The sequence below is a fragment of the Salvelinus alpinus genome, chromosome 6, assembly GCF_045679555.1.
Source record: "Salvelinus alpinus chromosome 6, SLU_Salpinus.1, whole genome shotgun sequence".
In the NCBI taxonomy this organism is placed as follows: Eukaryota; Metazoa; Chordata; class Actinopteri; order Salmoniformes; family Salmonidae; genus Salvelinus; species Salvelinus alpinus.
Genome location: NC_092091.1, coordinates 76,393,182 through 76,418,466, shown reverse-complemented (window position 1 = coordinate 76,418,466; position 25,285 = coordinate 76,393,182). Strand labels below are relative to the sequence as shown.

At 46.6% G+C, this 25,285-nt stretch overlaps 1 protein-coding gene across 1 annotated transcript in view; it reads left to right on the top strand.

Moving 5' to 3' along the window:
• LOC139579761 (von Willebrand factor A domain-containing protein 7-like) overlaps positions 1-22,173 on the top strand; it is a 33,387-nt gene extending 11,214 nt beyond the window's left edge. The window contains exons 5-17 of the mRNA XM_071408582.1: positions 2,869-2,997; positions 3,196-3,385; positions 3,904-4,073; positions 4,217-4,329; positions 4,508-4,624; positions 4,871-5,059; positions 5,295-5,427; positions 5,707-5,859; positions 6,118-6,210; positions 6,728-6,996; positions 7,275-7,408; positions 7,649-7,808; positions 20,974-22,173. Of these exons, the coding sequence (XP_071264683.1) occupies positions 2,869-2,997; positions 3,196-3,385; positions 3,904-4,073; positions 4,217-4,329; positions 4,508-4,624; positions 4,871-5,059; positions 5,295-5,427; positions 5,707-5,859; positions 6,118-6,210; positions 6,728-6,996; positions 7,275-7,408; positions 7,649-7,808; positions 20,974-21,375 (2,252 nt within the window). The 3' untranslated portion in view covers positions 21,376-22,173. The remainder of the gene's footprint in view (positions 1-2,868; positions 2,998-3,195; positions 3,386-3,903; positions 4,074-4,216; positions 4,330-4,507; positions 4,625-4,870; positions 5,060-5,294; positions 5,428-5,706; positions 5,860-6,117; positions 6,211-6,727; positions 6,997-7,274; positions 7,409-7,648; positions 7,809-20,973) is intronic.
• Positions 22,174-25,285: the final 3,112 nt, after the last annotated feature.

The window sequence follows — 25,285 nt, the reverse complement described above, 5'->3', positions numbered from 1 at the left end:
ATTCTTGATTTGCGGTGGTAAATGATGTCCCTTGACAATTTAGTTAACTGTTATTTAAAAAATAATAACATGTAAGTCCTTTATACTGAAACCCATCTACACTAGCAGTCAAAAGTATAAGAACACCTACTCATTCAATGGTTTTTCTTTATTTTTACTATTTTCTACATTGTAGAATAACAGTGAATAAATCAAAACTATGAAATAACACATGGAATCATGTAGTAATCAAAAAAGTGTTAAGCAAATCAAAATATATTTTATATTTGAGATTCTTCAAATTGCCACGCTTTGCCTTGATGACAGCTTTGCACACTCTTGCCGTTCTCTCAACCAGCTTCATGAGGTAGTCATCTGGAATGCATTTCAATTAATTGGTGTGGCTTCTTAAAAGTTAACTTGTGGAATTTCTTTCCTTCTTAATGTGTTTTAGCCAATCAGTTGTGTTGAAGATAACCCTATTTGGTAAAAGACCAAGTCCATATTATGGCAAGAACAGTTCAAATAACCAAAGAGAAATGACAGTCCATCATTACTTTAAGATATGAAGGTCAGTCAATACGGAACATTTCAAGAACTTTGAAAGTTTCAAGTTCAGTCACAAAAACCATCAAGCGCTATGATGAAACTATGATGAAACTATGATGAAACTGTCACCTCTGCTGCAGAGGATATGTTTATTAGAGTTACCAGCCTCAGAAATTGCAGACCAAATAAATGCTTTACCGAGTTCAAGTAACAGACACATCTCAACATGTTCAGAGGAGACCGTGTGAGTCAGGCCTTCATGGTCAAATCAAATCAAAGCAAATCAAATGTTATTTGTCACATACACATGGTTAGCAGATGTTAATGTGAGTGTAGCGAAATGCTTGTGCTTCTAGTTCCGACCGTGCAGTAATAACCAACAAGTAATCTAACCTAACAATTCCACAACTACTACCTTATACACACAAGTGTAAAGGGATAAAGAATATGTACATAAAGATATATGAATGAGTGATGGTACAGAACGGCATAGGCAAGATGCAGTAGATGGTATAGAGTACAGTATGTACATATGAGATGAGTAATGTAGGGTATGTAAACATAAAGTGGCATAGTTTAAAGTGGCTAGTGATACATGTATTACATAAAGATGGCAAGATGCAGTAGATGATAGAGTACAGTATATACATATACATATGAGATGAGTAATGTAGGGTATGTAAACATTATATTAAGTGGCATTGTTTAAAGTGGCTAGTGGTACATTTTTACATAATTTCCATCAATTCCCATTATTAAAGTGGCTGGAGTTGAGTCAGTATGTTGGCAGCGGCCACTAAATGTTAGTGGTGGCTGTTTAACAGTCTGATGGCCTTGAGATAGAAGCTGTTTTTCAGTCTCTCGGTCCCTGCTTTGATGCACCTGTACTGACCTCGCCTTCTGGATGATAACGGGGTGAACAGGCAGTGGCTTGGGTGGTTGTTGTCCTTGTTGATCTTTATGGCCTTCCTGTGACATCGGGTGGTGTAGGTGTCCTGGAGGGCAGGTAGTTTGCCCCCGGTGATGCGTTGTGCAGACCTCACTACCCTCTGGTCAACTTACTGCAAAGAAACCACTACTAAAGGACACCAATAATAATAAGAGACTTGCTTGGGCCAAGAAACACGAGCAACGGACATTAGACCGGTGGTAATCTCTCCTTTGGTCCGGAGTCCAAATGTTAGATTTTTGGTTCCAACCGCTGTGTCTTTGTGAGACGCGGTGTGGGTGAACACATGATCTCTGCATGTGTATTTCCCACCATAAAGCATGGAGGAGGATGTGTTATGGTGTGGGGGTGCTTTGCTGTTGACACTGTCTGTGATTTATTTAGAATTCAAGGCACACTTAACCAGCATGGCTACCGCAGCATTCTGCAGCGATATGCCATCCCATCTGGTTTGGGCTTAGTGGGATTATCATTTGTCTTTCAACAGGACAATGACCCAACACACCTGCAGGCTATGTAAGGGCTATTTTACCAAGATGGAGAGTGAATCAGATGACCTGTCCTCCACAATCCCCCGACCTCAACCAAATTGAGATGGTTTGGGATGAGTCAGACTCAGAGTGAAGGAAAAGCAACCAACAAGTGCTCAGCATGTGTGGGAACTCCTTCAAAACTGTTGGAAAAGCATTCCAGGTGAAGCTGATTGAGAGAATGCCAAGAGTGTGCAAAGCTGTCATCAAGGCAAAGGGTTGAATAGACAGTGAACAAAATTATAGAATATATTGTATAAAAAATATAAAAACAAAGGCTATTAAAATACCTATTTTGTTGCTAGTATAATGTGTGTCCCTCAGGTTTATGTCATTGGTGTCACCACCTTGAAAATCTCTGATGACAAAGATATTCAAGGTCCTTGATCATTCTCCCCAGCGGCAAACTGTTAGTTGGGAGGAGTCTATATGTTAAAGAACACGATTAGCTAATCATACCCTTTTATCCACTGATTCCGTGGAAAATTTGGTGTTGCTCAATCCAATGTGTCACTTGGTGTTAGTCAATTTAAATGAAGGGAAATAACACTCTGAGCAAAATAATTAATCATAGCACTAGTAAATCATTTTTAAAGATTTGAGGATTTGTGGCCTCCATTTCAGAAAATCCTAATTTACTTAAAATGTCTCCTTGGTGTTACAATCATTGATATTACTACTCCTACAGGTGGTACAATGTTATTTTAATGGTAAAAACTATGTAAAGTTATTAAGCTGCCATATTGGTTCATTTAGAATGGGAAGATGTCCCCAAATGCATTCATATAAAAATAAATCTGCTATTTTTTTTGTCACCGTAATTGAAGAACGACCCTTGAAAGTTGTGTTTTGGTTTTGTAGATGTTAAAACCCCGACCTGCAGTGACTGTGCCAATGGGGGGATCTGTTCCAACTCCATCCTGCCTAACATTCTTAATGAGAAGAAACTCACCTCTGGGTACATGGGGATCTTCTCTGCAGCTAAGCCTAAACACACACACACACACACACACACACACACACACACACACACACACACACACACACACACACACACACACACACACACACACACACACACACACACACACACACACACACACACACACACACACACACACACACACACTACCTTCCACAGATACCCGCACACTCTCTGTATAACACCCATCATCACCTCTCTTCTCCCAGGTAAGTGCAGTCATGGTGGTGCAGCTGACCTGACCAGCTCTGAGGTTCCTCGTGGGGGCATCAGCAAGGACGAGCGTCGCTCTGACAACGTGGCCCTGCACAACGCTGCTGTCACCGTGGCAACGACCGCCACCCTCCAGCTGCTGGACGACATCCGGGGAGCCGCCGGTGACAACGACTACCTACGGTATGGAGAGGGGTAGAGGGGGGTGAAGGGGAAGAGAGGGGTAGAGGGGTGAAGGGGAGGAGAGGGGTAGAGGGGTAGAGCGGGGTGAAGGGAAGGAGAGGGGTAGAGGGGTGAAGGGGAGGAGAGAGGTGAAGGGGAAGAGAGGGGTAGAGGGGTGAAGGGGAGGAGAGGGGTAGAGGGGTAGAGCGGGGTGAAGGGAAGGAGAGGGGTAGAGGGGTGAAGGGGAGGAGAGAGGTGAAGGGGAAGGGGAAGAGAGGGGTAGAGGGGTGAAGGGGAGGAGAGGGGTAGAGGGGTAGAGCGGGGTGAAGGGAAGGAGAGGGGTAGAGGGGTGAAGGGGAGGAGAGAGGTGAAGGGGAAGAGAGGGGTAGAGGGGTGAAGGGGAGGAGAGGGGTAGAGGGGTAGAGCGGGGTGAAGGGAAGGAGAGGGTTAGAGGGGTGAAGGGGAGGAGAGGGGGGTAAGAGGGAATTACCCATGTTGAAGTTACTCACAATCTCTCTATCTCTCTCTCTCTCCCACAGCCTCATGGGCATAGCGCGATCGTCAGTGGTTGCTTTTGTGATCGACACTACGGGGAGCATGATGGATGATATGCTTGAAGCCAAACGAGTCGTCTATAAGATCATCGACAGCAAGAAGGGAACGCAGGATGAGCCCTCCCAGTACATCCTGGTCCCATTCAACGACCCAGGTAAAGCTGGCTTTACACTCCACCAAGCATTATCCTTAGCGAAACATCACTGACAAACTCTGGCAGTCACCGAAATGCTGGTGATGTCTGTAGTTAAGTCAGGAAGTGGTTAGTGATCAGTGTGTGTTTGTGTGTGTGTGTAGGGTTCGGACCCCTGATAAGAACGACAAACTCTGATGTTATGAAAACAGAGATCGCGAAACTCAAGGCTGATGGAGGCGGAGACTTCCCTGAGATGTGCCTATCAGGCCTACAGGTACAGTGATTGACATGGCTATATTCCAATCAGCTTTCAAATATAATCCCATTCTTTCTTTACAGTGCACCTGACAATAAATAAAGAAACTAAGCATTCTCCCTCTCTCTCTCTCTCTCTCTCTCTCTCTCTCTCTCTCTCTCTTTATCTCTCTCTCTTTCTCTCTCTCTCTCCCCAGTTGGCGCTGACCGGTGCCCCTGCGTCGTCCCACATCTTTGTTTTCACAGATGCCGTTGCCAAGGACATCGCGTTATGGGACACCATCTTGGCCCTGATCAGGAGCACCAAGTCAGCCGTGAGCACTTCCTCAAACACCTCCTCAAACACTTCCTGTTTTAGAAGAAACCATGTCCTACAGTTCAGGATCTTATTAATTAGGGCACACATTAGCAAACCGCAGCAAAATGTTTTGCAACGGCAAATGAAAACAAGCAATTCTTATTGGAGAGGAAGTCACTCTCTTTTTTCTTTCATTCTTCATTTGGTGCCTAATGAATACGACCAGGCAAACTCTCTCAAACACACCTATGTGTCTCTCCAGGTGTCTTTCTTCCTGACTGGTGATGGTGCTGGTGCTAGAAGGAGGAGGCGTGGAGGAGAGTCCAGGGCAGCTACATTCGAGACCTACAAGGACCTGGCGCTGGCGTCTGGTGGTCAGGCCATTGGAGTCACCAAAGACAATCTGCCCCAGGCCACTGACGTCATCATCGACTCCTCCACCTCCGCTCTGGTGAGTCAACGGGGGTGGCCATTTTGTTTTAGATCAGTAGTTGATTTGAAATCATTCAAAACTTGATCAATTAAAAAACACGTGCTTTATAAATAATGATTTTTAGAAATGCCTAGACATAATATTTATATCTATGATAATTAAATCCTCCACGTTACAATAAAACAACAACATACTCTACATCACCTCTTCTTTCTATCTTCCTCACTCATTCTGTCCTCCTCCTCCTCCTCAGGTGACAGTCCTACAGCGAGCGAGGAACCCAGGCAAAGCTGAGACATTCTCCTTCCTGCTGGACGAGTCTCTGAACAACATCACCATCTATATCACTGGAAAGTCCCTCACCTTCACCCTGAAGAACCCTGCAGGTAGGAACCTCCAACACCTACACACTGATCTAATATCAGTTGTCAGGTAAAGGTTCACCTAACTGAATAGGATGACATTTCCCATAGACACTGATCTAAGGTTAGTTTTCCCTCCTCATTGGTTACAGTTGACCTGTTTTGCGTGTTTGAGTATGTAGCTATCTTAATGTTTTTAAGGCACAAAGCACATTTCAACAAGGTATCACGAACCAGGTATAGCCCATTGACAGTATGTTTGACTGTTATCCTATTTGACTGTCACCCTCCTTGCCCCTACAGGTGTGACCCAGAAACAGAATGAGACCAACGGGAAACTGGGGACCATCCAGACGGTGGGCAACCTCTACCGGGTCCGTCTGGCCTCCAACAAACAGACAGGATTATGGGAAATCAGCATGAACTCCAACCAGCCCTACACACTGAAGGTCACGGGTGAGTTACCATAGAGATACGTCTGTTCTATTAAATATGTGTTATGCTCATGCTCACCACTAGATGGAAGCCTTGATACACACAGAGCCCAGACCTGGGTTTAAATAATCAATTCAAATATGTCACATGCACCAAATACAAGAGGTGTAAGTAGACCTTACCGTGAAATGCTTACTTATGAGCCATTAACCAACAATTCAGTGTTTAAAAAAGTAAATATGCGTGCGTGCGTGTGTGCGTGTGTGTGTGTCTCACCAGGTCAGAGTACCATTGCCTTCATTTATGACTTTGTGGAGACCTTCGAGGGACCTCACCCAGGATATGCCCTCATCTCTGGCCGTCCAAAAACAGGTAAAACGCTACAACATCATCTTAAAATCATTATCATACCAGCAGGTAATCTGTCAATCACAATTATACTAAGGCGACATCATGGCGACATCATGGATACATCATCTACATGAATGCAGCTGCCACTTCGTTAAAGCCATTAGAGGCAGATGATCATTGCGCACGTCGTTTTTCTCACCGGCGAGAGGTTTTGCACTCATCGCTGTATTCTCTATCAGAAAGTAGGCTGGTCCTCCTTGATGTTGTGTAGGTCGAAACAATGCATTCTGTTCATTTATAAAGCCTACTTAAATCAAAGTCATAAAAAGCAATTAATTGTCATTTGTAATAATTGATCTGAAGCTAGAACAGTTACATAGCCACACCCTTCAAGATCATTTTCCTCCTCTCTCTCTCCCTCTCTTTCCCTCCGTTCCTCCTCTCTCTCCCTCTTTTTCTCTCCCTATCCCTACACTCGTCCTCCTCTCTCTCTCCCTCTCTTTCCCTCCATTCCTCCTCTCTTCTCTCCTTCTCTCAGGTATGCCTGCCATGCTGTTGGTATCAGTATTGGGCAGAAAGGGCCCAGCCTCTGTCAAGGTGGCCAACGTTGCCTTGGTGACAGTGTCAGGGTCAGAGGTCGTAGGCGGTAACCTGGAAGACATGGGCAACGGGGACTTCCTAGTTACGGTAACCAAGGTCCCTGCGGGGGAGTTTGTGGTGCTGTTGAACGGGACAGACGTGGTCTCCTCCACCGTGTTCCAGAGACAGTCCACCACTCAGATGTCTGTCTCCAAGGTTACCATCAACGTAAGTTTACATTGAAAAACGCCTTTTATTTGTAAATCGTGAAGGAGTCTATATTGCATGTTGGGATAGTGTTAGACAAAACCATGGTCATAGACATTTATAGACAATATCAGAAAGAAAAACGTGACTGACGATTACTCCCTATAAATGTAGGGCCCTACTTACAAATTACAACATGAACTTTCTAAGCACAAGAAAAACAAACAAGTTGCACATTTAAAAAAGTGGACCTCACAACAACTACTCAACAGATCTTCTTCTTCTTCTTGTCTTCTCAGGCCGTGGTGGACAGAAGCATGGAGCCTGGTAAACCCTTCACCCTTCCCTTCACCGTCATGACCGATGCCACTGGAGGCAGCTACAAAATTAGTGCCAGAAATGACCGAGACTTCAACATGAACGTCCCCGGCATGTAGGGATCACGGCTGGAATATCCCGAGACTGGTCCCAGATCTGTTTGTATGGTCTTGCCCATTTCTGTGGTCATTGTTGAGTGACACATTGACCGTAGAAGCAATTTAGGCACAAACAGATCTGGGATCAGCTTCAAAATCAGCTTCTCTATGCTGGCAAAATTACTCAACATTACTAAAATATTGTTGTCTCTGTATTGACAATTAATGTTAACCCATTGCTAATGCTAACTTAACAGCATCGCTGTGACCACCGGAGGAAACGCCACTGGTGAAATTACCATCACGGTGCCCGGCAACACCCCATCGGGAACAGACGTCACCCTGACCATCGAGGCTGTGGCCCCCGGGGCGTCCGACTCCAACTACGCCGTCCTGCGCCTCTCTGTCGTCACCAAGGTAACCTCACATATGTAGATATATCTACACTGAGTGTAAAAAAACATTAAGAACACCTGCTCTTTCCATGATATAGACCAGGGGTGTCAAAGTCAAATGGACGGAGGGCCAAATAAAAAATTTAGCTACAAGCCGAGGGCCGGACTGTTCGAATGTTCATTGAAAAAATTTTAAATGACGCATATAGTCTAGTGAACCTAATTGAACCTACTGAAAACCTAACAAATATATTCCAATATGATCAGATAAATAAAGCAATATTTTCTTATGGCTCTGTCAGTAATCTTTAATTTTCAACAGACACAAAAGACAAATTTCCTTTATATAAAAATCCCCATAACATGAACATTAAATGAAAGAAACCGGTATTCAAGGCACCATCAGTAGCCTATATTTTCTATTTTAGCAAAAGTGGGCTAAATTTACTTCAAAGAAAAAAACAATAATAGCAATTTTCTATCATCCACTCAACTGAAATATTTTTAAAATATAATTGGATTGAAATACAATAAAATAAAGTGCAAAAATCTATTAATCAAAAACAACACTTTGTTTAAGGAGAAGTAACATGCAGTGAAAACAAATATTAAACTTTAACTTTTAAACTTGAACTGAGTAAAAACTCTAAATATGTGATTGCACAGTAATGTTCACTTGTTTGAGGTTGAGGGTGATACTTGGTGGTGTCCCATCTTTTCCACAAGTTCATCAATGTTCGGGGTAAGGCTCTGAGCTGAGGAAATCCTCAGAATTGAGTGGAGGTGTTCAGCAGTAAGTCGACTTCTGTGTGATGTTTTGTTCAGGTTCATCAAAGAAAACAGTTGTTCACACAGGTATGTGCTGCCAAACATAGACAACGTTTGAGCAGCCTGGATGCGCAGCTGGGGCATTGTGTCGGGGAGGAAACGGGCGAACTCCGCAGCACCCACTGCCGCATATTTTGCCCTCAGTGCATCATTGCATTGGAGGTCAATCAACTCCATTTGGAGGTTTGGTGGTGAGCTTTCCACGTCAACAGCAAATGGGTTACCGAGCAGTTCCAACCTGCTTTTTTGTGCTTCAAAGTCAGCAAATCGGCGTCGAAAGTCAGCGGCAAGCATACCTATTTTATCAGCCAACTGTGCGCTCGGGAACGCACTGGTAGAGAGCTTCTCTTTCATGGTCTGGCAGCTGGGAAAGTGGCTCAAATTTTCTTTCCGCATCTGCGTCTCCCACAGAGTCAGTTTGGTTTTAAATGCCTTCACTGTACTGTACATATCAGAGATGACATGATCCCGACCCTGCAGCTGCAAGTTCATTGCATTCAGATGACTCGTAATGTCACACAGAAAAGCCATTTCACACAGAAACATTTCGTCTCGGAGTTGTGTTGTGTCTTTCCCTTTGCTGTCCAAGAACAGACAAATCTCCTCACGAAGCTCGAAACATCTTTGAAGCACCTTTCCCTGGCTTAGCCATCGCACCTCTGTGTGATAAGGCAAATCACCATGCTCCGTTTCTAACTCCGTCAGAAATGCCTTGAACTGGCGGTGATTCAAACCTTTGGCTCTGATAAAGTTAACTGTGCGCGTGATGATGCTCATTACATGCTCCATTTTCAAGGCTTTACCGCACAACGCTTCCTGGTGTATGATACAATGATAAGCTGTCAGCTCACCTGTCGCGTTTTCCTCTTGCATCTTTTCCCGTATCTTCGCCACCAGTCCGCTCCTGTGTCCACACATCGCAGGTGCTCCGTCGGTTGTCAAACCCACGAGTTTTTCCCAAGGCAGCTCCATCTCATTTACACAGCAGCCTACTGCTCGGTGCGTCACCGTTGCATTGTGGGAAATGTAGTATTGGTGCGTGTAAAAGATCTGCGGGCTGCCGGCTTGCTGCGGTCTGCGGGCCGGTTCTAATAATAAATCAAGATCATCCCAGGGGCCGTAAAAAACCTTCTCGCGGGCCGGATGTGGCCCGCGGGCCTTGACTCTGACATATATGATATAGACTCACCAGATGAATCAAGGTGAAAGCTGTGATCCCTTATTGATGTCACTTGTTAAATCCACTTCAATCAGTGTAGATGAAGGGGAGGAGACAGGTTAGAATGATTCATAAGCCTTGAGACAATTGAGACATGGATTGTGTATGTGTGCCGTTCAGAGGGGTGAAGACAAAATATTTAAGTGCCTATGAGTGGGTTATGGTTGTAGGCACCAGGCGCATCGGTTTGTGTCAAAAACTGCAATGCTGCTGGGTTTTTTACACTCAACAGTTTCCCATGCGTATCAAGAATGGTCCACCACCCAAAGGACATCCAGCCAACTTGACGCAACTGTGGGAAGCATTGGAGTCAACATGGGCCAGCATCCCTGTGGAATCCTTTGGACATCTTGTAGAGTCCAGGCCCCAACGAAATAAGGCTGTTTTCAGGGCAAATGGGGGGACGTAATATTAGTAAGGTGTTCTTAATGTTTTGTACACTTAGTGTATATACAAATAGATATATTAGATATGCTAGAATGTGGATATATTAACATACACTAGAGAGCTGAGAGGCCTATACGAGCCCGTCTCCACTGTATGGGCCATCTCCACTGTATGGGCCCGTCTCCACTGTATGGGCTGTCTCCACTGTATGGGCCGTCTCCACTGTATGGGCCTGTCTCCACTGTATGGGCCCGTCTCCACTGTATGAGCCGTCTCCACTGTATGGGCCTGTCTCCACTGTATGGGCCCGTCTCCACTGTATGGGCCCGTCTCCACATCTAAATAGCCTCCTTTCCTCATCTCTTCTCCCTCATCACCATGATTACTCTCTCTTTTCTGCAGGTGACAGATTTCACCCCTCCCCAGTGTGAGGTGGTCAGCGTCTCATCGGTCGACTGCCCAGCTGACCCAGCAGCCTGCAGCTCCGCCTTCTGGCAGCTCTCTGCCAACATGACCGACGGCGTCAACGGCACGGGGATCGCCAGCCTCAAACACCGCCAGGGAGCGGGTAACCTCACCCACACGGACCTAAAGCAGACGGTTGTTGCAGCAGCGTTCAACGCTTCGTGCTGCTCTCTGACAGTGGAGCTGGTGGCGGTGGACAAGGCCATGAATGTCGGCACCTGTCTATACTCCACCAAGGTAACCTGGCATCACAGGAGGCTGGTGAGGGGAGGACGGCTCATAACAGTGGCTGAAATTGAGTGAATGGAATGTTATCAAACACATGGAAACCATAGAAACCAAGTGTTTGATACACTTCCAGTCATTACTATGAGCCGTCCTCCCCAATTAAGGAGCCACCTGGGGGTGTGGTTCAATGTGAGTGTGTTATGCTCGCTATATCTTATCCTGACAGCAATTGTTGTTTGTCCCTCGAGTCACAGTCCCAAACAGGCCACAGTACATTGGGTGACGAATTGCTTAGCAACCGCGTGACGTGATTGGTCCAGAATCCCATGCGCTGAGCGTAATCAAAGAGAAAGAGGTGAAGAGAGGGAAAACTGGGCCCAAAATCTGTTTTCTCTGGCAGGGGCGGTTGTTTGTTTTGTTCGCTCACCAAATGAGGAGTTTCTGTATGGAGGTCAATGAGTGTTGAATTTGATTAACATAAAATGTCATGGCTTATTTGCTACATGTGGCTTATTTGATCTAATATAAGTTTTACAATGATTAGTTTATGAGTGTACTGTTATAAGTAGGACATGTAACATCCCTGCAACTTTGAGAAAAAACACTTTGTATCGGAGTTGTCCCTGGTCGTCACAAGTTACCACAGCCACAAAGTCATAAACCCCGCCTATTTCTACAATTTCTCTTCTTTAAAAAATTATCTTAACCTTAAGCAAACTGCTAACCGTGCTAATGTGCTAAAGTCCAACCTCGAAACATAAATGGAGAAACCAAAACCTGTAAAAGGCGGGTGCTCGACAGCCCGCCGTTCCGTTTCGTGGACAAAGAATCCCGTTGTTATGGCGGAGACATAAGCATCATCATACATCCATATCTCTGATCAAAGCTGTTTGATGCTAACCGTAGCTCACGAATGTGAAGATGTTTCAATTGGAGAAAATTACAAGCCTTTTATTTATTTTTTAAACAAATTCTTTCAACATTAAAATGTGTGACAATAGATTGTTGTATGAACAATTCCAAAGCTCTGCATGCTACTGGTTAGATCGGCTGTGAAATTATTCTGCGGCAGGACAACTGGCACCTGTACTCTGGATGATTTGATTATCGTCAACTGTAGACTGCCTGGCAGTGGTCCCGTGTAGGCAAGAGATTTGAAATCAAAACCCAACCCTCAGGTAAAAAGCGACGACCTCAATTACTCATCTCTGTTTTGATCAAAACTGACTCTATGACCAAAATTATCCTATTTACACTTTGTAGTAAATAGGCAGGTTCTATTGATCCAGGTTAATTCGACCAAAAAATAAATGATGAATAATAACTGTGAAGGTATGCAGGGCATGTGATTCTAAATGCCAACTGCTTGCTAAATCTATATTTCAACTATAAGAAAGAATGTGTCTTTGCAGGATCCTTGTCCTGACTTTCAAGAATGCCTGAATTGCTTCGCCTTGATTTTCTGATTGGCTGGATACAAGTTTCAACATCCAATTATTTCAGATCTACTATAGCGCAAGTTTCATCATGGCGCTGACTGTGGCGACACGTTGGCACATTAGAATTATTAGAATATGCCAAATTTTGGTAAATTCTTGCATTCTATCCATGCGGGCTTTTGCAGGCTACCTGAGACATGAAACAGAGAGGTGGGAGGGAATACAGGCTGTCTGCAGGCTACCTGAGACATGAAACAGAGAGGTGGGAGGGAATAAAGGCTGTCTGCAGGCTACCTGAGACATGAAACAGAGAGGTGGGAGGGCATACAGGCTGTCTGCAGGCTACCTGAGACATGAAACAGAGAGGTGGGAGGGAATACAGGCTGTCTGCAGGCTACCTGAGACATGAAACAGAGAGGTGGGAGGGAATACAGGCTGTCTGCAGGCTACCTGAGACATGAAACAGAGAGGTGGGAGGGAATACAGGCTGTCTGCAGGCTACCTGAGACATGAAACAGAGAGGTGGGAGGGCATACAGGCTGTCTGCAGGCTACCTGAGACATGAAACAGAGAGGTGGGAGGGCATACAGGCTGTCTGCAGGCTACCTGAGACATGAAACAGAGAGGTGGGAGGGAATACAGACTGTCTGCAGGCTACCTGAGACATGAAACAGAGAGGTTGGAGGGAATACAGGCTGTCTGCAGGCTACCTGAGACATGAAACAGAGAGGTGGGAGGGAATACAGGCTGTCTGCAGGCTACCTGAGACATGAAACAGAGAGGTGGGAGGGAATACAGGCTGTCTGCAGGCTACCTGAGACATGAAACAGAGAGGTGGGAGGGAATACAGGCTGTCTGCAGGCTACCTGAGACATGAAACAGAGAGGTGGGAGGGAATAAAGGCTGTCTGCAGGCTACCTGAGACATGAAACAGAGAGGTGGGAGGGCATACAGGCTGTCTGCAGGCTACCTGAGACATGAAACAGAGAGGTGGGAGGGCATGCAGGCTGTCTGCAGGCTACCTGAGACATGAAACAGAGAGGTGGGAGGGCATACAGGCTGTCTGCAGGCTACCTGAGACATGAAACAGAGAGGTGGGAGGGCAGACAGGCTGTCTGCAGGCTACCTGAGACATGAAACAGAGAGGTGGGAGGGCAGACAGGCTGTCTGCAGGCTACCTGAGACATGAAACAGAGAGGTGGGAGGGCATACAGGCTGTCTGCAGGCTACCTGAGACATGAAACAGAGAGGTGGGAGGGCATACAGGCTGTCTGCAGGCTACCTGAGACATGAAACAGAGAGGTGGGAGGGCATACAGGCTGTCTGCAGGCTACCTGAGACATGAAACAGAGAGGTGGGAGGGCAGACAGGCTGTCTGCAGGCTACCTGAGACATGAAACAGAGAGGTGGGAGGGCATACAGGCTGTCTGCAGGCTACCTGAGACATGAAACAGAGAGGTGGGAGGGCAGACAGGCTGTCTGCAGGCTACCTGAGACATGAAACAGAGAGGTGGGAGGGCAGACAGGCTGTCTGCAGGCTACCTGAGACATGAAACAGAGAGGTGGGAGGGCATACAGGCTGTCTGCAGGCTACCTGAGACATGAAACAGAGAGGTGGGAGGGCATACAGGCTGTCTGCAGGCTACCTGAGACATGAAACAGAGAGGTGGGAGGGCAGACAGGCTTTCTGCAGGCTACCTGAGACATGAAACAGAGAGGTGGGAGGGCATACAGGCTGTCTGCAGGCTACCTGAGACATGAAACAGAGAGGTGGGAGGGCATACAGGCTGTCTGCAGGCTACCTGAGACATGAAACAGAGAGGTGGGAGGGCATACAGGCTGTCTGCAGGCTACCTGAGACATGAAACAGAGAGGTGGGAGGGCAGACAGGCTGTCTGCAGGCTACCTGAGACATGAAACAGAGAGGTGGGAGGGCATACAGGCTGTCTGCAGGCTACCTGAGACATGAAACAGAGAGGTGGCAGGGCAGACAGGCTGTCTGCAGGCTACCTGAGACATGAAACAGAGAGGTGGGAGGGCATACAGGCTGTCTGCAGGCTACCTGAGAAATGAAACAGAGAGGTGGGAGGGCAGACAGGCTGTCTGCAGGCTACCTGAGACATCAAACAGAGAGGTGGGAGGGCAGACAGGCTGTCTGCAGGCTACCTGAGACATGAAACAGAGAGGTGGGAGGGCAGACAGGCTGTCTGCAGGCTACCTGAGACATGAAACAGAGAGGTGGGAGGGCATACAGGCTGTCTGCAGGCTACCTGAGACATGAAACAGAGAGGTGGGAGGGCATACAGGCTGTCTGCAGGCTACCTGAGACATGAAACAGAGAGGTGGGAGGGCATACAGGCTGTCTGCAGGCTACCTGAGACATGAAACAGAGAGGTGGGAGGGCATACAGGCTGTCTGCAGGCTACCTGAGACATGAAACAAAGAGGTGGGAGGGCATACAGGCTGTCTGCAGGTTACCTGAGACATGAAACAGAGAGGTGGGAGGGCATGCAGGCTGTCTGCAGGCTACCTGAGACATGAAACAGAGAGGTGGGAGGGCATACAGGCTGTCTGCAGGCTACCTGAGACATGAAACAGAGAGGTGGGAGGGCAGACAGGCTGTCTGCAGGCTACCTGAGACATGAAACAGAGAGGTGGGAGGGCAGACAGGCTGTCTGCAGGCTACCTGAGACATGAAACAGAGAGGTGGGAGGGCATACAGGCTGTCTGCAGGCTACCTGAGACATGAAACAGAGAGGTGGGAGGGCATACAGGCTGTCTGCAGGCTACCTGAGACATGAAACAGAGAGGTGGGAGGGCATACAGGCTGTCTGCAGGCTACCTGAGACATGAAACAGAGAGGTGGGAGGGCATACAGGCTGTCTGCAGGCTACCTGAGACATGAAACAGAGAGGTGGGAGGGCAGACAGGCTGTCTGCAGGCTACCTGAGACATGAAACAGAGAGGTGGGACTGCATACAGGCTGTCTGCAGGCTACCTGAGACATGAAACAAAGAGGTGGGAGGGCATACAGGCTGTCTGCAGGTTACCTGAGACATGAAACAGAGAGGTGGGAGGGCATGCAGGCTGTCTGCAGGCTACCTGAGACATGAAACAGAGAGGTGGGAGGGCATACAGGCTGTCTGCAGGCTACCTGAGACATGAAACAAAGAGGTGGGAGGGCATACAGGCTGTCTGCAGGTTACCTGAGACATGAAACAGAGAGGTGGGAGGGCATGCAGGCTGTCTGCAGGCTACCTGAGACATGAAACAGAGAGGTGGGAGGGCATACAGGCTGTCTGCAGGCTACCTGAGACATGAAACAGAGAGGTGGGAGGGCAGACAGGCTGTCTGCAGGCTACCTGAGACATGAAACAGAGAGGTGGGACTGCATACAGGCTGTCTGCAGGCTACCTGAGACATGAAACAAAGAGGTGGGAGGGCATACAGGCAGTCTGCAGGTTACCTGAGACATGAAACAGAGAGGTGGGAGGGCATGCAGGCTGTCTGCAGGCTACCTGAGACATGAAACAGAGAGGTGGGAGGGCATACAGGCTGTCTGCAGGCTACCTGAGACATGAAACAAAGAGGTGGGAGGGCATACAGGCTGTCTGCAGGTTACCTGAGACATGAAACAGAGAGGTGGGAGGGCATGCAGGCTGTCTGCAGGCTACCTGAGACATGAAACAGAGAGGTGGGAGGGCATACAGGCTGTCTGCAGGCTACCTGAGACATGAAACAGAGAGGTGGGAGGGCAGACAGGCTGTCTGCAGGCTACCTGAGACATGAAACAGAGAGGTGGGAGGGCAGACAGGCTGTCTGCAGGCTACCTGAGACATGAAACAGAGAGGTGGGAGGGCATACAGGCTGTCTGCAGGCTACCTGAGACATGAAACAGAGAGGTGGGAGGGCATACAGGCTGTCTGCAGGCTACCTGAGACATGAAACAGAGAGGTGGGAGGGCATACAGGCTGTCTGCAGGCTACCTGAGACATGAAACAGAGAGGTGGGAGGGCAGACAGGCTGTCTGCAGGCTACCTGAGACATGAAACAGAGAGGTGGGAGGGCATACAGGCTGTCTGCAGGCTACCTGAGACATGAAACAGAGAGGTGGGAGGGCAGACAGGCTGTCTGCAGGCTACCTGAGACATGAAACAGAGAGGTGGGAGGGCATGCAGGCTGTCTGCAGGCTACCTGAGACATGAAACAGAGAGGTGGGAGGGCATACAGGCTGTCTGCAGGCTACCTGAGACATGAAACAGAGAGGTGGGAGGGCAGACAGGCTGTCTGCAGGCTACCTGAGACATGAAACAGAGAGGTGGGAGGGCAGACAGGCTGTCTGCAGGCTACCTGAGACATGAAACAGAGAGGTGGGAGGGCATACAGGCTGTCTGCAGGCTACCTGAGACATGAAACAGAGAGGTGGGAGGGCATACAGGCTGTCTGCAGGCTACCTGAGACATGAAACAGAGAGGTGGGAGGGCATACAGGCTGTCTGCAGGCTACCTGAGACATGAAACAGAGAGGTGGGAGGGCAGACAGGCTGTCTGCAGGCTACCTGAGACATGAAACAGAGAGGTGGGAGGGCATACAGGCTGTCTGCAGGCTACCTGAGACATGAAACAGAGAGGTGGGAGGGCAGACAGGCTGTCTGCAGGCTACCTGAGACATGAAACAGAGAGGTGGGAGGGCAGACAGGCTGTCTGCAGGCTACCTGAGACATGAAACAGAGAGGTGGGAGGGCATACAGGCTGTCTGCAGGCTACCTGAGACATGAAACAGAGAGGTGGGAGGGCATACAGGCTGTCTGCAGGCTACCTGAGACATGAAACAGAGAGGTGGGAGGGCAGACAGGCTGTCTGCAGGCTACCTGAGACATGAAACAGAGAGGTGGGAGGGCATACAGGCTGTCTGCAGGCTACCTGAGACATGAAACAGAGAGGTGGGAGGGCATACAGGCTGTCTGCAGGCTACCTGAGACATGAAACAGAGAGGTGGGAGGGCATACAGGCTGTCTGCAGGCTACCTGAGACATGAAACAGAGAGGTGGGAGGGCATACAGGCTGTCTGCAGTTCATTCATCAATTTCCCTAAATGGATAAACACTTCAACTACTTCATTTTTTAACCAACACTTGGTTTTTAGCCAAAAAGTTGTTGTAGATGTGACGTCATTCCGTCCAGCTCATTTTTATTGACAAGACCATTCAGTGGAAACGCACTGTAGGAGGCATCTATTTTCTATGCAAATTGTCAACAAACAATATCTGGACAAGTTAATGGCAACGGGCTGTATCACAACCGGCTGTGATAGGGAGTTCCGTAGGGCGGCGCACATTTGGTCCAGCATCGTCCGGTTTTGGCTGGTGTAGGCGTCATTGTAAATAAGAATTTGTTCTTAACTGACTTACCTAGTTAAATAATATGTATATATTGTTTAATAAAACATGTATTTGACTAATAGCGATGCCATGTAGGCCATTTTCAACAAAATAAGTTGTTTTTTGAGTTCAGCTCCTCTTTAAGTGTTGACGCTCAGCAAGTCCTCTGGTGGTCAGAGAAAGTACTACCACATCTCTGGGCCAGAATTAGACTTATAGAACCCACGTCTCTCTTTCTCCTCATCACTTAATTAATCTCCCCCCCATTACAGGTGACAGATTTCACCCCTCCCCAGTGTGAGGTGGTCAGCGTCTTGGTGGTCGACTGCCCAGCTGACCCAGCAGCCTGCAGCTCTGCCTTCTGGCAGCTCTCTGCCAACCTGACCGATGGCGTTAACGGCACGGGGATCGCCAGCCTCAAACACCGCCAGGGAGCGGGTATCCTCACCCACACGGACCTAAAGCAGACGGTTGTTACAGCAGCGTTCAACGCTTCGTGCTGCTCTCTGACAGTGGAGCTGGTGGCGGTGGACAAAGCCATGAATGTCGGCACCTGTCTATACACCACCAAGGTAACCTGGCATCACAGGAGGCTGGTGAGGGGAGGACGGCTCATAACAGTGGCTGAAATTGAGTGAATGGAATGTTATCAAACACATGGAAACCATAGAAACCAAGTGTTTGATACACTTCCAGCCATTACTATGAGCCGTCCTCCCCAATTAAGGAGCCACTTGGGGGTGTGGTTCAATGGGGGTGTGTTATGTTCGCTATATCTTATCCTGACAGCAATTGTTCTTTGTCCCTCGAGTCACAGTCCCAAACAGGCCACAGTACATTGGGTGACGAATTGCTTAGCAACCGCGTGACGTGATTGGTCCAGAATCCCATGCGCTGAGTGTAATCAAAGAGAAAGAGGTGAAGAGAGGGAAAACTGGGCCCAAAATCTGTTTTCTCTGGCAGGGGGCGTTTTTTTGTTTTGTTCGCTCACCAAATGAGGAGTTTCTGTATGGAGGTCAATGAGTGGTGAATTTGATTAACAGAAAATGTCATGGCTTATTTGCTACATGTGGTTTATTTGATCTAATATAAGTTTTACAGTGATTAGTTTATGAGTGTACTGTTAACAATAAGTAGGACATGTGACATCCCTGTAACTTTGAGAAAAAACACTTTGTATCGGAGTTGTCCCTGGTCGTCACAAGTTACAACAGCCACAAAGTCATAAACTCCGCCTATTTCTACAATTTATCTTCTTAAAAAAATGTATCTTAACCTTAAGCACACTGCTAACCGTGCTAATGTGCTAAAGTCCAACCTCGAAACATAAATGGAGAAACCAAAACCTGTAAAAGGCGGGTGCTCGACAGCCCGCCGTTCCGCTTCGTGGACAAAGAATCCCGTTGTTATGGCGGAGACATAAGCATCATCATATATCCACATCTCTGATCAAAGCTGTTTGATGCTAACCGTAGCTCACGAATGTGAAGATGTTTCAATTGGAGAAAATTACAAGCCTTTTATTTATTTTTTAAACAAATTCTTTCAACATTAAAATGTGTGACACTAGATTGTTGTATGAACAATTCCAAAGCTCTGCATGCTACTGGTTAGATTGGCTGTGAAATAATGTACGGCAGCACAACTGGCACCTGTACTCTGGATGATTTGATTAGCGTCAACTGTAGACTGCCTGGCAGTGGTCCCGTGTAGGCAAGAGATTTGAAATCAAAGCCCAACCCTCAGGTAAAAAGCGATGACCTCAATTACTCATCTCTGTTTTGATCAAAACTGACTCTATGACCAAAATTATCCTATTTACACTTTGCAGTAAATAGGCAGGTTCTTTTGATCCAGGTTAATTCAACCAAAAAATAAATGATGAATAATAATTGTGAAGGTATGCAGGGCATGTGATTCTAAATGCCAACTGCTTGCTAAATCTATATTTCAACTATTAAAAAGAATGTGTCTTTGCAGGATCCTTGTCCTGACTTTCAAGAATCCCTGAATTGCTTCGCCTTGACTTTCTGATTGGCTGGATACAAGTTTCAACATCCAATTATTTCAGATCTACTAGAGCGCAAGTTTCATCATGGCGCTGACTGTGGCGACACGTTGGCACATTAGAATTATTAGAATATGCCAAATTTTGGTCAATTCTTGCATTCTATCCATGCGGGCTTTTGCAGGTTACCTGAGACATGAAAAAGAGAGGTGGGAGGGCATACAGGCTGTCTGCAGGCTACCTGAGACATGAAACAGAGAGGTGGGAGGGCATACAGGCTGTCTGCAGGCTACCTGAGACATGAAACAGAGAGGTGGGAGGGCATACAGGCTGTCTGCAGGCTACCTGAGACATGAAACAGAGAGGTGGGAGGGCATACAGGCTGTCTGCAGGCTACCTGAGACATGAAACAGAGAGGTGGGAGGGCATACATGCTGTCTGCAGGCTACCTGAGACATGAAACAGATAGGTGGGAGGGCAGACAGGCTGTCTGCAGGCTACCTGAGACATGAAACAGAGAGGTGGGAGGGCATACAGGCTGTCTGCAGGCTACCTGAGACATGAAACAGAGAGGTGGGAGGGCATACAGGCTGTCTGCAGGCTACCTGAGACATGAAACAGAGAGGTGGGAGGGCATACAGGCTGTCTGCAGTTCATTCATCAATTTCCCTAAATGGATAAACACTTCAACTACTTCATTTTTTGAACCAACACTTGGTTTTTAGCCACAAAGTTGTTGTAGGTGTGACGTCATTCCGTCCAGCTCATTTTTATTGACAAGACCATTCAGTGGAAACGCACTGTAGGAGGCATCTATTTTCTATGCAAATTGTCAACCAAAAATATCTGGACAAGTTAATGGCAACGGGCTGTATCACAACCGGCTGTGATTGGGAGTTCCGTAGGGCGGCGCACATTTGGTCCAGCATCGTCCGGTTTTGGCTGGTGTAGGCGTCATTGTAAATAAGAATTTGTTCTTAACTGACTTACCTAGTTAAATAATATGTATATATTGTTTAATAAAATATGTATTTGACTAATAGCGATGCCATGTAGGCCATTTTCAACCAAATAAGTTGTTTTTTGAGTTCAGCTCCTCTTTAAGTGTTGACGCTCAGCCGCACAAGTCCTCTGGTGGTCAGAGAAAGTACTACCACATCTCTGGGCCAGAAATAGACTTATAGAACCCACGTCTCTCTTTCTCCTCATCACTTAATCTCCACCCCATTGCAGGTGACAGATTTCACCCCTCCCCAGTGTGAGGTGGTCAGCGTCTCGGTGGTCGACTGCCCAGCTGACCCAGCAGCCTGCAGCTCTGCCTTCTGGCAGCTCTCTGCCAACCTGACCGATGGCGTCAACGGCACGGGCATCGCCAGCCTCACACACCTCCAGGGCATAGGCAGCCTCACCCACACGGACCTGAAGCAGACGGTTGTTGCAGCAGCGTTCAACGCTTCGTGCTGCTCTCTGACAGTGGAGCTGGTGGCGGTGGACAAAGCCATGAATGTCGGCACCTGTCGGTTTTCCATCGTCCGCAACGCGGGACCGCCCTCCCTTGCCCTGTCCCTCCCACTGTTGGTGTGTCTGCTGGTCTCTGCTCTCTTCACCACGTCCCTCAGAGACCTACTTATTTGATCTAATGCTGCGTTCATAACCAAGTGGGAATCTGTCATTTAAACGTTGTGAAGTGCATTCACATGCTTAGAACTTGTTAGGAAACACTGATTTGGCTAATGGCCAACCAGCTGCGACAACCATAAACACAAAGTACAGCCATCATGCTTGCCAACTAATTATAGTTTTCAAAAACCATATGAATAGATTGCTTTTAATAAGGTTTTGTTGCATTTAACTGCTGAAAATGAAAAGTTATCGAGTTAATTTCCTTAGCAGGTGACATCAGAGGACAGCATTTGGGAGAAGTTGTAGCTCATGGGGGATAGACTAGTAATTACCAGTTGGAGGGGCGTTCAAGGGGATTTTCCTATGTCCTATGTGGTAAATGCCACCTTCCCACTTGGTTATGGTAATAGGGTAAGGCTCATGTATTGACTGCCTTCCCGACACTGCCTCTTAATGTTAACGGTTACGTTCCAGGCCGACTATATCGCAGACATTGCATTGCATCAACAAATGCTTAGCGTGATACATAATTGTCGGCGAAATTATGCATCAGATTGCTATATGATGTGGAAAGCTGATATGTTAAACACCTATCCATGTGTGAAATCTGGCAGGCGTCTGCAAAGTAGTCAGCCTGAAACATGGCCAAAGCCACGATGAAAATGAATGTCCCTTTTGTAAAAAACTGCCAGTAGTACTCTCTCTAGGCACTTTCTCAACATGTCATTTGCACTGTAAGATGTTAAAATTTTTGTAGCATAATGTAAGTCTTTAGTTTACATCTGTCATGAATAAAAAATCTCTGCTTTCCTACTGACTCTGTATTATAAGAAAAAAAATAACCTGAGGTAGTTTAGTAGCAATGTGAAACCCGTCTGATATCACATTCTGTTTCACTTCACATATCAGTGAAACTAAATAGTGGTCAGTCTGCTTGACTAGGCTAGTAGTTTAATGCGTAGGACACAGTTTAGAGTAAATAATGCTTCGACTGCACACATCCCACCCCTAGGGAGCAGCAGCATAATTGGCATAGTAAAGAAATCTCCATCAAAATCCATCTTTTTAAACTAAAGATATGTGTTTTTTGCATGGTCTGTGTCTCATTCCGCCGATGTCGCCATTCCTCATGTGCGGTGGAAGGTAACACCTACAGGGGTGTTTGTCAGACCAGCAGACATCCCAAAAATCGGTCTTCTCACGAAAACATGTGTAGCGTCCAAACAGTTTGGGCTACAAACCAGTGGCGGTCAATGCCGTTTAAGATGAGGAGGGCCTTATTTCTATTACAGCATATTTGATAACTGTCATTCATATTTCATTGAGCCAGTTCAATGTAACAGCGATAGGTTTAGGTTACTACAGTCGTGGCCAAAGGTTTTGAGAATGACACAAATTATTAATTTTCACAAAGTCTGCTGCCTCAGTTTGTATGATGGCAATTTGCATATACTCCAGACTGCTATGAAGCGTGATCAGAGAATTGCAATTAATTGCAAAGTCCCTCTTTGCCATGCAAATGAACTGAATTCCTAAAAAACATTTCCACTGCATTTCAGTCCTGCCACAAAAGAACCAGCTGACATCATGTCAGTGATTCTCTCGTTAACACAGGTGGGAGTGTTGACGAGGACAAGGCTGGAGATCACTCTGTCATGCTGATTGAGTTCAAATAACAGACTGGAAGCTTCAAAAGGAGGGTGGTGCTTGGAATCATTGTTCTTCCTCTGTCAACCATGGTTACCTGCAAGGCAAGGAAACACGTGCCGTCATCATTGCTTTGCACAAAAAGGGCTTCACAGGCAAGGATATTGCTGCCAGTAAGATTGCACCTAAATCAACCATTTATCGGATCACCAAGAACTTCAAGAAGAGCGGTTCAATTGTTGTGAAGAAGGCTTCAGGGCACCCCAAAAAGTCCAGCAAGCGCCAGGACCCTCTCCTAAAGTTGATTCAGCTGCGGGATCGGGGCACCACCAGTACAGAGCTTGCTCAGGAATGGCAGCAGGCAGGTGTGAGTGCATCTGCACGCACAGTGAGGCGAAGACTTTTGGAGGATGGCCTGGTGTCAAGAAGGGCAGCAAAGAAGCCACATCTCTCCAGGAAAAACATCAGGGACAGACTGATATTCTGCAAAAGGTACAGGGATTGGACTGCTGAGGACTGGGGTAAAGTCATTTTCTCTGATGAATCCCCTTTCCGATTGTTTGGGGCATCCGGGAAAAAAGCTTGTCCGGAGAAGACAAGGTGTGCGCTACCATCAATCCTGTGTCATGCCAACAGTAAAGCATCCTGAGACCATTAATGTGTGGGGTTGCTTCTCAGCCAAGGGAGTGGGCTCACTCACAATTTTGCCAAAGAACACAACCATGAATAAAGAATGGTACCAACACATCGTCCGAGAGCAACTTCTCCCATCCATCCAGGAACAGTTTGGTGATGAACAATGCCTTTTCCAGCATGATGGAGCACCTTGCCATAAAGCAAAAGTGATAACTAAGTGGCTCTGGGAACAAAACATAGATATTTTGGGTCCATGGCCAGGAAACTCCCCAGACCTTAATCCCATTGAGAACTTGTGGTCAATCCTCAAGAGGCGGGTGGACAAACAAAAACCCACAAATTCTGACAAACTCCAAGCATCGATTATGCAAGAATGGGCTGCCATCAGTCAGGATGTGGCCCAGAAGTTAATTGACAGCATGCCAGGGCGGATTGCAGAGGTCTTGAAAAAGAAGGGTCAACACTGCAAATATTGACTCTTTGCATCAACTTCATGTAATTGTCAATAAAAGCCGTTGACACTTATGAAATGCTTGAATACTTCAGTATTCCATAGTAACATCTGACAAAAATATCTAAAGACACTGAAGCAGCAAACTTTGCTGTGTCATTCTCAAAACTTTTGGCCACGACTGTACATGATACTAACATTTTCCCTATCATTAGGCCAGCATTTGAAAACAATATTTTCTATTGGACAAATTCAGTTATGTTTATCCCCGTTTTGTTCCATTTGCTTCCATTTAAGAAACATTTTTCAACAGAATCGGCTGAATGAATACACCCCTGATCACACAGTTCACTTTCATAGCAGCCACATTGTATTCCTTCTCACATCTATGCGCTCTCCTCCGCTCACCTCTTCCCTTCACTTGTGGACTTCAATGCACAACACATCAGCTGTATGTAACCAGGCGAATAAAAACATTTCCAAGCCAAACCGCTACACACAGCCTGGACCGTTGTCACCATATTAACTAAAGTCATGTCATAGCATAGCTAATATAACTAAGACTTTAGTAAAATCGCTACAATCATGCAGTAATGTTACAATGTACAGTCAGTAAGCAATTACACCGGCGGGCCTCGGTGGCAATACATTAGTAAAACCAAAATCTTTCCTTGACTTGGAAGAGTTCCAGTGTTGTGTTAAAGTCATAGCCAGCCAGCTAACATTGCATCCACCATTCAGTAGGCTATTACAGCTTGCTGCATTTGCTAGCTAAGTGAAACTGAAATAAAATTACTCTCTATTTATCTCTTGCTTCTCCTTCATTTTGGAATAAATTAATTTGTTCAAAACTGTTCAACTACTGTCTTTCTCTCTCTTTGAGTCAACTATACACAACATTTTATGCACTGCAGTGCTAGATAGCTGTAGCTTATGCTTTCAGTACTAGATGTATTCTCTGATCCTTTGATTGGGTGGACAACATGCTGCAAGAGCAGTGATAGGTTGGAGGACGTCCTCCGGAAGTTGTCATAATTACTGTGTAAGTCTATGGTAGGGGGTGAGAACCATGAGCCTCCTAGGCTTTGTATTGAAGTCAATGTACCTAGAGGAGGACAGAAACTACATGTCCTCTGGCTACATCATGTGCGACCCTATAGACTGCTCGAGGCTACTGTAGACCTTTGC